This window comes from Aulostomus chinensis, chromosome 19 (genome assembly GCF_037954235.1).
Source record: "Aulostomus chinensis isolate RoL2024-O1b breed Wild chromosome 19, RoL_Achi_v1.0, whole genome shotgun sequence".
In the NCBI taxonomy this organism is placed as follows: domain Eukaryota; kingdom Metazoa; phylum Chordata; class Actinopteri; order Syngnathiformes; family Aulostomidae; genus Aulostomus; species Aulostomus chinensis.
In genome coordinates, this window is record NC_141338.1 from 16907819 (window position 1) to 16919074 (window position 11256).

Here is an 11256-nt window from a genome sequence, read left to right on the forward strand (position 1 = left end):
GGTGGCTCAGTTGTGTTGAGCCGAAAAACTTCACAATATTTAATGACCGGTCACATGAGGATGCCTGCCCAGCAACGAAGATCGATCGGCTTACTGCCCAATTTTTTTCCTAATGTTCCATCTTTTGGGTTCCCTCACCCAAGAGCCTGTACATATTGATTGTAGCTGGATTATAAACAAACCCATTGGCTTTAACAACTGGGGATCACACTCATGACTTCATTCTTCTCTTATGAAAACACTCAAAAGTGGAGTTCGCCAAGGAAACTAACATGGCGGTGAGCGAGCTAGCAGCGTATATATGCTCAAGGCTGGGTTATATAGACTAACGCCATACGGTGTAAGAGATAACCACCTCTTGTGTTTTCATTCAGTGGATGTTGACAGTACTTGTTCCCGATCACAAACACATTTGGGCCTCATCTGGACCACATTTGGGACTTCTGGCTCCCATGTGGGCCATATTTGGGCCAAACATTAACTGTTAACAAATTGTATTGAACAAGGTGTCTTGTCCAAGATGGTTCTGGGTTTGCTGTCTCAGGTCCGTCTCTGTGTGGAGTTTTCATGTTCTCCTTGTGTCTGTGTGGGTTTCCTCCACCACCAAAGACATGGATGACCTGAAAGCTGTCAGAAGAGCTGGAGTGGCGCCTGAGTGCCACACTGTTCCCTACCACATGCAAAGGACCAATTTTACAATGTGCATATGACAAAACCAACTTCTTCGGCTTTGGTGATAGGATTTGAACGTTTAGAGGAAAATGTCAGTGCTTCCTTTTATAACTGAACCTGCAGGTGTGTTCCACACTTCCACAGTGACGTCACAGCATCTCTGGATGTCAGTTGGGAGATTAGTAACCCTGTATTTCATCAACCTGTTCTGCAGCACCATGTTCCAAATAGACAGAGAGAGACAGAGAGAGAGAGCACTACAGGAGGAGAGAAAACAGGATGAAGTACAATGGTAGTTCTCTGACGACCACATTAAATGTACAGCATCATGTTGAAATGCATCAATACACCACATGCTACATATGGATTTATCAGTTAATCTTTACATCCGTAATTCCTCATAAGTAATTAATTCACAAGCTTGATTTCTAATAGTTCTAATATGTATTCTCTGGATGATATACAGTAAACACATAGTTCTGCTTTTCTTGGCAAATTTCCATGAGCCTCAGTAGCAGAACAGCTGATTGTTGGTAGACCTCCACCATCCCCAGATCTGTCCTGGGCTCGACTGACAGCTGTTCAACTGGCAGGCCCCCCAGGCACAACACCAGCTTCCATCTGATGTCTGGTGTCAGCAGGGCAAGGCTCTTTGTTTTTACTCATCAGCACCCTCACCTCTGGGCTGGAGCCATCTTTGGTGGTTGGACAGGATTTCATCACCAGTAATGAGCCAAGCTGTACACTGTCAAGCATGACGTCTTTAACAAGTCCATAAAGATGGTCACAAAAGGCTTTACTTCCCCATGTGGCACAAAAAGACATGTCATTGACTGCTGGGATTAATGAGTTCCTCTTCCTCTGGGGAGTGTATTTGTCAGGGACTCTGTCCAGGCAGTAAGTGTTCCTGTCAAGTGGTGCACAGTTCTGTGACATATCTGTGCCTTCAATTAGATTTCAACATCTACTTAACTTGTAAGCACATTAAAATTCAATAAAACAGAAGTCTGCATTCCAACACACTGTGACAAGAAAGTGTTGCGATGAGGTGATTTTCAGTTCGTCCCTTGAGTGTGCTTCGTGTCCTTGGTCTGCAGGAAATTAGTTTTTGACTAAGCCGTAGACATGGGCCTGGACTCATCTTTGTCATTAAATACTTCTGCTGCTGTCTGGCTGGTGTCCCGTGGCTTTGGCTAACCCGCTCTTCTCTTGACATAAGTACTATACCAACAGGATAGTTCCAGTTCTTGACGTGGGGTTGTATGAGGTTTTAACTTGTTCACCTGAGCCCCGGGGATGTGACTAAAGACTCGCCTGGGTTCAGCACCACGTGTTATGGCCAATTAGGACTGTGTTGGTTCTATTATTTTAGGTGTTTGGACGTTTTTCTTTATGTGGAAAAATGTGACTTCACTGAGGTGAAAAATAAGCTCAAAGAAAAGCAGCGTGAAGAAGTCAAACCTGGCGGCATCTGTTCTGTCTGGACCTCCTTCATGCAAATCGTGGACGAAGACAAGAATAACGCAAGCGCCAATGGTGCCAATTTTGTTGAAAAAAAGCATCAATTAGTTCTTATGTTTCAATCATTGAGAACAGAATTATGAATGTTATGACCAACTTTTTTGTGGAGGAATGAGATCATTGATAACCAGGTTCAGCGTTGACCAGGTTGGGGGCTGACTTGGTTCGTAGCTTACCTGTTTCAGCATTGACCAGGTTCGGGGCTGACTTGGTTTGGAGCTTACCTGTTTCAGTATTGACCAGGTTCGGGGCTGACTTGGTTCAGAGCTTACCTGGTTCAGGATTGACCAGGTTCGGGGTTGTCCTGAAGACAATCAATATCCATTCACTTGTATATTATGTTTTTAACATTTCCATCAATTTCAGTTCGCCACTAGACGGCTCCTGCCTTTGGCTCTACAACCGAAGAACTGCCTTCATATTCCTACACATTTTGCACGTTGTATCACTCCACAGCAGTGCTTCCTCACCCGTGATTAGTTTATTACTATTAGAAGTATTCATATTGTGGTTGCTAACTACTAGACATTTGTCATTTTTTATCTCCTTGAGATTTCCTCCCAAGACACATTACAGCCATTTATTAGAACGGAAAGGACTGAGGTAAATGTTACTTGGTGTAATAGACTGATGCTACGTGAGGAGTAGAAAAATGTTTCATGGTGGGATTATTTAGTCGCGAACTGTCATCCAGTCCTAAATCCTCCACGAACTGGTTTACTGTTGATGGACTGACATTCTCTCAGTGCTGTTCCTGTCCGTTATTTTTGACAAAACAGTATTATAATAATCACCCCAGATAATGATAAGTAAAATGCTGATGTAAAGAAAATGTGAATGTTTCTTAAATGGTATGAAGCTGATTGAAGTTGTTAATCTAGGGTTGTGATGATAAATATATTAGAATGTTTAATCTTATGGGTTCTAGAGATTCCACTCTGATGTCATTAAAGTTTTATAAGTCAGTTTCTTAATGTAAGCAGCATATATCTGGATTTGAGCGTTTCAAGTGATTGAATATTTTATTTCTCTTGGCTCGGCTGCCAATCCTCATACATTCATAACATAGAGATTTAAGTGGAGCTATTATTGAAGGTCATTGGTAAGATGAAGCCTGGTAAGCACTTGCTTTGTGGCGTGTGCGTGTGTGTGTGTTTTCTTTGTGTGTTCATTTATCAATCCAGTTGGGGACATTGACATGAATACACACCAACACCATGGGGACCAAGAACACCGTGGGGACAAAAGCATGGTCCTCACGGGCGACCCACTCCAATGAATAGGAAATGACTTTTCAATATGGGTGGTGAAGTTTCCTGATCAGTCCCCTGCAGGCTGTTTTTGGAAATTGTGTGTATGCTCTAGAGCAATCCTGGAGGCCAAACCTAGTATTACAGTACATGAGCTAAGTCCCCACCAGCACTGGTTTTTCAGTGTGTGAATTTTTTATGTGGCCAAATGTCATTTTTACCATTAGAATGTGTTATCCTCTTATACCATTTTTGTTACCTGATTTTTACATATTTGACCTCTTGACTCAATAGAATTGAACAGTTGTCTTGTTTACTTACTGGTATAATTTTTTAAACCTCTCCAGCTAGGGATCAGCCAGTGTGGGTGCCACACTATTGAGTCCCTTCTGCTTCTCAGGCCTCTTATGTGCCTCAGTCAGCTCCTCAGGTTCCCTACCTGCTTCAGCCAACTTCTTGGGCTCCTTACCCATCAGGGTTAACCTTACCTCCTTACCCTATCAGTCCACTCTTCAGGCCTCCTACATGCCTCTGCTAGTTCCTCAGGCCTCATTTGTGCCTCAGCAAGCTTCCCATGCCTCCTATGTGGCGTAGCCAGCTTCTCAGGCACCTTATCTGCCTCAGCCAGCTCTTCAGGCCTCCTATGTGCCTCAGCTAGTTCCTCGGGCCTCCTACATGCCTCAGCAAGCCCACTCTCTTAAGGCCTTCCTCCAAGCCTATGCCCTAGGTTGTCAGCAGTGTTGTCCGAAGGTGACTCATTTTGGTCACTATTTCCACTATAAACAAACAAACAAATAATTAAAAAAAAAAAACCTTCATTTTATTTAGGGGGCACGGTGGTGCAGTGGTCAGCACTGTCGCCTCACAGCAAGAAGGTTCCGGGTTCGAGTCCCGGCTCCGGCACAGGATCTTTCTGTGTGGAGTCTCCATGTTCTCCCTGTTCCTGTGTGGGTTCTCTCTGGTACTCCAGCTTCCTCCCACAGTCCAAAGACATCAAGAGGGGACGAGGCTGATTGATACTCTAAATTGACCGTAGGTGTGACTGTGAGTGTGAATGGTTGTCTGTCTCTATGTGTTGGTCCTGTGATGGACTGGTGACCTGTCCAGGGTGAACCCCGCCGCCCTGCTGTTTTTTTCTCTGTGTTCGTATCTCTAGTATCATTCTGAGGCAGTTATTGTTTTATGACAGTGATGACATCTACGTACTAGCACTCCACATCTATTGTCAGGAGTCAAATAATATAATATTTTGAATGAGCATGAGAAGCAGATAGATATAGCAGTGTAGTCTAAGTGATCTAAAATTAGGTGTCTAAATTCAGATGAGGTTCACAGTTTATAAAGTCTCCTTGGCTCAGACATTAGCAACATGGAGTTGTTGGGTTTGTAAGTTATTACGCCAGGCTTAACACAACACTGTATGTATCAATTTATTTAACAGGTTGTTCTCAAAGACAGTAAACCGGTTGAGCTGCTCTTGTATCAATGCTCGTGTGTAGCCGGGCTTGCCCTGTGCAATCACATTTGTAGCTCTGCTCTATCAGTCTGCTGATTACAGCCAGAAGGGACTGACAGCTGCACCCCTGACACAAAGCTGCACAGATTCTGAAGAGCGGTGGCACAACCCTTGTACTCAGGTAAAGAATCCAACATTTTAAGAAAATGTTGGTTGTTATGCTAACTACAATATTGGGTTATTCCTAACCCAACTATTGAGTTGCGCAATTTAGCGCTCCTTGACCCAGAAGTTGGGTTAAAAAATAAAAATAAATCAATTTTACTACTTATCAGAATTATTTTTATTCCATTAAAAATATACTTAAAATCAATAAAAACAAAAAATGAGAATGAAAATTTTGACAAGAACATGTATTTATTTTACAAAACACAGCTGTCAAACATTTGACAGAACTTTAAAGGAAAGAAAAACACAAAGCATTCTCAAACGTTAGACAAAATTCCATAAGTGGATCTGACTTATGTCGAACATTTTCTGAACAGTTGTGACGAGTCAGGCGAGGAAGTCTGGTCCCAAATGCAGAGTTCACAACAAGAGGGTTTTATTCTTAAAAGTAACGACAGAAAATCACCAGGAGGCTGGGAGAACAGACAAAAAAACCCAAAAACAACTGAAAATAGTGTCAAGCACCAAACTCACTACACTGGAGAAAAATACAAACTGAAGAACAATCACTAGGCGAGGAGCAGAAGCTGCCGATATAAACGTTGGCCACCACTGGAGCAATCAATGGGAATCATCTGGCACAGGAGACACAGACAGGGTGGTTTAAGAAGCCAGCTAATTAGGCAGAGCGAGCTGCAGGTGTGCCGGGAGCCCAGTGCTCTTGGAGAATGCCCCGCCCCTTGGCACTCGGTCTGCAGGGAGAGGGAGTGACAGGGAAAACAGTATCATAACAACAGTGGTGGTTTACACAGATACTTAAGTCTCCAATTCAGCAATGCAGTTTTGAAAAATTTGGAAATTTGGACTCTGGTCCCTCTACCTGACAAACCACTTGTTGTAGAAACTCCCAGGCAGGAGAACACTCCTTGGGGTAGTTGATGTCAAAATCGTAGAACGCCTTAAAACATACATCAACTGCTCAAAGGAGTGTTGGCTGAGGGAGTGCCTGGCCTGCCAAGATGACAAAAACCTGAGATGCACATTCCTGGGGCTCTCCCAGGGCCAGGACTGACAGGTAGGGCTTGGCCTGCTGGAGAGACTCCACCATATTTGTTCCAACCTAAGACAAACACAAAGAAAGATAGATACAAGGAAGTGAATGTTGCATTTAAAGTGAATCCTCAGCAAGATAACTGATGTTCAGTTTGTGGTTCAATGGTGGTAAACTATACAGCAAAGCCAAATTAAGTCTAGTTTGAGCAGTTCTTGACTGGCGGGTACATTTTGAGTGGGGCGGGATGTGTACATGGCCATAAAAAAAAAAGATCCTAAGGACAGACCAGTTGAGAACCACTAAGCTAGAAAAGTAACATTCTACAGACCGTTAAAAAAAAAAAAAAAGTGGTATGGCAACATTTCCCCATTTCATTTTTACTTTCAGTATGCAAAATTGTACTTACAAGCATAAGGTGTACAAAGGCAGCCTGGGACTCTTCATTGGTGTGCCGTAGCGTCTTCTTGCCAGCTCTGGACACCATCTGTGACACCATATCAGGTAACAGTCTGAGGGATAGTTCCCCTTTGGCATCTGTAGGGCAACAATATTCAGGGTATCAATGTGGTGTGGGTGGCATTTAATGTGATTAGAATAAAGACTCATCCCATAATGAACTCTGTATTCTCCACAGTTTTCTCCAGAGCTCTATCCCTCTACCCCTAAACCAACAAGTCTGTCCACCAGTACTCCCATCAAGCTGACCTGCTCTCCACCCCTTCCCTGTATATGGCCCAGCCCGCCAATCAGAAGCTGCCTCAATCAAATCTTCTTTAACTGAAAAATAATTCATTTCCATTTTCCATGTTGCAAACTATTTATGTGTGTTCTTGTCTGCCAACAACTTCTTTGCATGTCTGCCCCTCCAGACTGAGGGATCCCTCCTCTGTTCCTCACCCTTTCTATAATGCATCGCGAGGAAGTCCTGCGCGACCTGAAAACAAAAACAAACACAGGACACTCTCTCTTAAAACGTAAGTATGGTAGGTAAGGGAAATTCTCCTTGTAGATCAGTTGAGAGTTGCTAATTCTCTGTAGAATTACACACTCGGCGTGATGAATCAAGTCTCTTTAATACATGCAGCATGGACAGAAGACTCTTGCTGAATGTTCTCTGCCGATCTTTACAATGTCCCAACCTTTGTACCATTCAACAACAAAGAAAAGGCAAATGGTTTCCCCATCAAAGCAATGACTGTAGCACCTGTTTAGCATTTGCTTCTCAACCCCCCCCCCCCCCCCCCTTCATCCTGTCTCCGTCACTGTTTGTCCTTTTGTTCCTTGGTGGAAGATGGCCACAGAAACTTATGTGATTCACAAAATGCTTCCTAAGATTAGTACATCTGATCTATCTATCTATTGATTTAATTCCTACAGGTATGCACAGAAACTTTGATGAACCAACAAATGGGCACATTACTTTTGTCACGGTCAAAAGGGGGAATATTCTCACCTGTAAAATTCTCAATGGGATCAGGCAACTGCCACTCTGCTAGCTTAGCAGCGATGAAGTTGTCCATTAAAATGACCTGGGGGGAAAAACAGAGCAATGAAGATCTAACCATCGAATCCACTGTTTGCATCTCACTACTTTAGTGAGTGGGAGCCATACCGCACAGCTGAAAAAAGGCACAACTTGACTAGCAGGGTAAGCACACTGGGGACGGAGTCTTTTACCTGCTACACCGGGCACGGCACGACAGTTCTATGTAGTGTTTACCTGTTGGAGGGCTGCGTAGCCGCGGCTACATAGTGACCAGCTAGTTGCCAGTGGCCGCAGCTAACGCGGCCTAGTTACAACTTCGCTTTTAACCGTGGTACGGTTGGTCATTTTCAACAAGCCAAAACTAATGCGGGCCATAACAAAAGTTGAGACCAAAAGATAACAGTGAAGTGCGAACAACACGAAACCCCAAATGTTGTTTAACAAATTGTGCTAAACTAAGTTAGCAACGGGGACACATGGACACAGAAAAAAGTTTACGTGACATCAATACTGTCCAAGCCTGTAATGTTACACAATCTTCGCTAACAACATATACATACCTTGAATACACGAGGCAAATCCTTTTAATGGAGTTCACATCAGGAATCAGGAGAAACACTGGAAGTGTGAGGCGGTGATCCAAATCAAACGAGAAGTTGAGAACTCCAAACTCTGCCCACTGCACTTCTTCTTCTTCTTCTTCTGAAAACCAGAAATTGGGTTAAAATAATAGCCAAGTAACCCAGAAAATGGGTTATTTTTTATAAAATTAACCCAAAAATTTAACGCAACACTAGTGACACATAAATTGGGTTACCAAAATAAATGAGCATCTCTTGGTGTGGGCAGGTTCAGCAAAATCGGAGTTCATCCCTGAGCTCTGTGTTGGTTGAACTCTGAGTTTTCAGTTGTTTCCCTTGAGTTGAGCACGTGCACGACGCCAACAAAAAGCCATCATCAATGGGGCATCGATACTACGAGTCACTATGGCAACCGAAGCAAAAAAAAAATCTGACTACACCAAAGTGAGTTGGACGTACTAGTGTGTGCGTATGGCGAGTAGGAGTGTGTGTGTGGGGTGTCTCACTTATTGGGGAGAAGCAGCCACCACATCCATAAGAGATTATTTGAGAGAAAAAAAAAGTTTTGTACATGGTCGAAAAATTATTCCTTCTGATCTTTACAAGTCTTTCTCATGCCTGTTCTTTTACTCAGTGCTGAAAAACTGAAACCATTGGAGCGTTAAGTTCCAAATCAAGCACTTTGGGTCAAAATCTACTTTTCAAGTTTATAGTTTCCCCTTGAATTATCTAAGTGTGTGACAAAGGGACATTTTGCGATGTGTAGATAATATCTGTCCCATATGTCAGCAAAGCATCATCAAGGCTGTGTTGTAGATGTTGATGAAAGGGTGATGATACTGGGTGATACGAATGTAAGATGATGCTAAAAGATTGATACTCATCTGTGCTTTTCTTTATCCTTTATACAGACGGCTGCTGAACGAAACCCAGTGTGGCAACATTTCAGCGAGCCCACTTCCGTTGTGATAGTTGTTTTATTTGTATTTAAATATGTTTAAATATTTGTATTTAGTTTATTTAAACTGCACTCTTCAATAAATGTTTCTTGACCTGTCATATTTGTTATCTTTGTGTCTTTTGTTTTATATAAATTGAGGGGGCAAAAGCGCTGTTGGCTCAAGAAAATCAGCGATCAGCTGAGGGTGATTGAAAAAAAAAAAACGGTATTGGCCATAAAAAAATTCAGATTGGTTTATCCCTAAAATATATACTGTACATATAAAACTAAATATTTTTCTATATAAACTATGTTGTTTGTATTGAAAACAATAAAAGTGTTACCAGAGTTTTAAGTGATTGTGTACATACTTACCGTTTTTATTTTTTATCCATGTGTGATGTGCTACGGAGAAGTTTGCCTTGTGAGAGGACAATTATCTGTAGAGACCTTGGTGGTCAGGATGTCAAACTGCTGAAATGAAGCCAGGCCTTGAGCTGGAGCCCAAGACAATCGTAGAGTATTTCCTGGCGAGGGACGTCAACCACTACCCCTGTGGATTTGTCGTCCATCCCGATCCATCATGGCTTGGGGCTTCACCAGACGGCGTGACCTATGACCTGAGAGCACAGCCTGTATATGAGCTGGTAGAGGGGAAATGTCCCAATGTCAAAAGCTACGTTGACTGCACTTACCTAGGGTCTCAGATGATATGGTCATTCGAAGAAATTATAGGGATGATGGAGTTTTGCAAGTTTTTAGAGAAAAGGCTGATCACTTTTACTTTTGCATTTACTTACCGATGCTTTTGGCATGAAAGTGTTATGCTACTTGTTTTACTGCTCAAAAAACTATTAAAAATCCACTACGTATGTGTCCTTAACAAAGGCTGTAGCATCACCTTTATTTTACTGTATTGTTTTGAACAGCAAAAACAAGATCACATCAATGACTGTTAGCTGTTACATTTCATCAACTTTGCCCAAGCTTTAACCATGGGGCGATTTTCATAATTCAGGAGGAGACAAGCAACCATGTACAGCTGACTGATATTGCCAGACACATTCTAAGGTATGACTGAATCAAATGACTTATGTTCTCTGAATCTTCGAATTACACGTTCCACATGCACCCTGGGGTTTGCGATTGCCTGGGTTACCTTAACCTCATTTTCAGGCATTTGAGGTCTTCTGGAAAGAAATGCAGGTCTATGCACCTTGCAGGGCGCACGGTCATCATCTCTGTCCACCATAATTGCAGAGTCTGCCCGGAGAAGCCTGCAAATCCCAGATTTCACAAACAGCTGTTTGTCACTGATTGAACCAGCATAGAGAGGGGAAATGAAGGTCACTGAACCATGGGGTGCTATACCAATCATTCTTTTAAGGGTACAGTGGGACTTGTAGTTGGAGTAGACCTCGTTCTGTATGAAGGGTCAAGAAGGGGTTTGGCACCTAAGCTCAGTGCAGTCAGGACCGCAGTGGTGTAAGCATAGCCTCTGAACTCCAGTGGTAGGTACTCTCGCCTCTTCTCTGGGGACATCCAAATTCCCTGTGCCCTGAGAACAAGGAACTTTCTTATGATTTCCAAATGAACAGTCAATCAACATCAATAAGGATTATGGAAGGAATTTCCCTGTACTTAAATAGGTCTTCATAAAGGAAATACAGGCCCAGACTAAATAAACAATGTTCATACTTAAGGATTCAGCAAAAACACTGCAACTAAGAACTCCCATGTTTGGTACTTAATAGCAGCCTTGACGATGGACATTTTTAAATCAGGAGCTAGCACCAAGTGCTAGGCTGCCTCTTTCATTCACTTTCGCTTCAAACTATAAAATAACCGAAAACTACACATTCCTGGAGAAAATCCTTATGTCCACGTCGGAACCAGCATATCGCTCGAGCCCAAAACGCAAGATGGACATTTCCTCCAGCTGCTACCCAAGTTGAGCGACTTCTTCTCACAGATTCTGCATTTCCTCCACTACATTGTCCACAAACGCAGGATCAGGCCCTATACTGTAGTTGTGATGATAAACACGGATTACATCCTCAGTTTCCAGTCTCTGGTCTAGCTATTCATTCCCTTACAGAAAGTCTTCTGTCTCCAAGACAATAGTTGT

General features: G+C 42.7%; 1 protein-coding gene and 1 long non-coding RNA gene across 4 annotated transcripts; one reads left to right on the forward strand and one right to left on the reverse strand.

Annotated features, from left to right (window-relative positions):
• Positions 1-5256: 5256 nt before the first annotated feature.
• LOC147244239 (uncharacterized) lies at positions 5257-8300 on the reverse strand. 2 transcript variants are annotated; one of them, XM_086187535.1, is made up of 6 exons: positions 8168-8300; positions 7575-7650; positions 7019-7055; positions 6528-6655; positions 5948-6187; positions 5257-5819 (listed from the first exon to the last, which is right to left on the reverse strand). In XM_086187535.1, exons 3-5 carry the CDS (start codon positions 7032-7034, stop codon positions 6047-6049), a joined length of 285 nt encoding a protein of 94 aa, XP_086043661.1. In that variant the 5' UTR covers positions 7035-7055; positions 7575-7650; positions 8168-8300; the 3' UTR covers positions 5257-5819; positions 5948-6046. The 2 variants fall into 2 exon arrangements, with proteins under 2 accessions (XP_086043661.1, XP_086043660.1); XM_086187534.1 differs by lacking the exon at positions 7019-7055.
• Positions 5842-7029, forward strand: LOC147244240 (uncharacterized). 2 transcript variants are annotated; one of them, XR_015110408.1, is made up of 3 exons: positions 5842-6142; positions 6509-6622; positions 6756-7029. It is a non-coding gene; the product is annotated as an uncharacterized LOC147244240 (long non-coding RNA). The 2 variants fall into 2 exon arrangements; XR_015110409.1 differs by lacking the exon at positions 5842-6142 and having other exon boundaries at positions 6262-6622; positions 6756-6846; positions 6991-7013.
• Positions 8301-11256: the final 2956 nt, after the last annotated feature.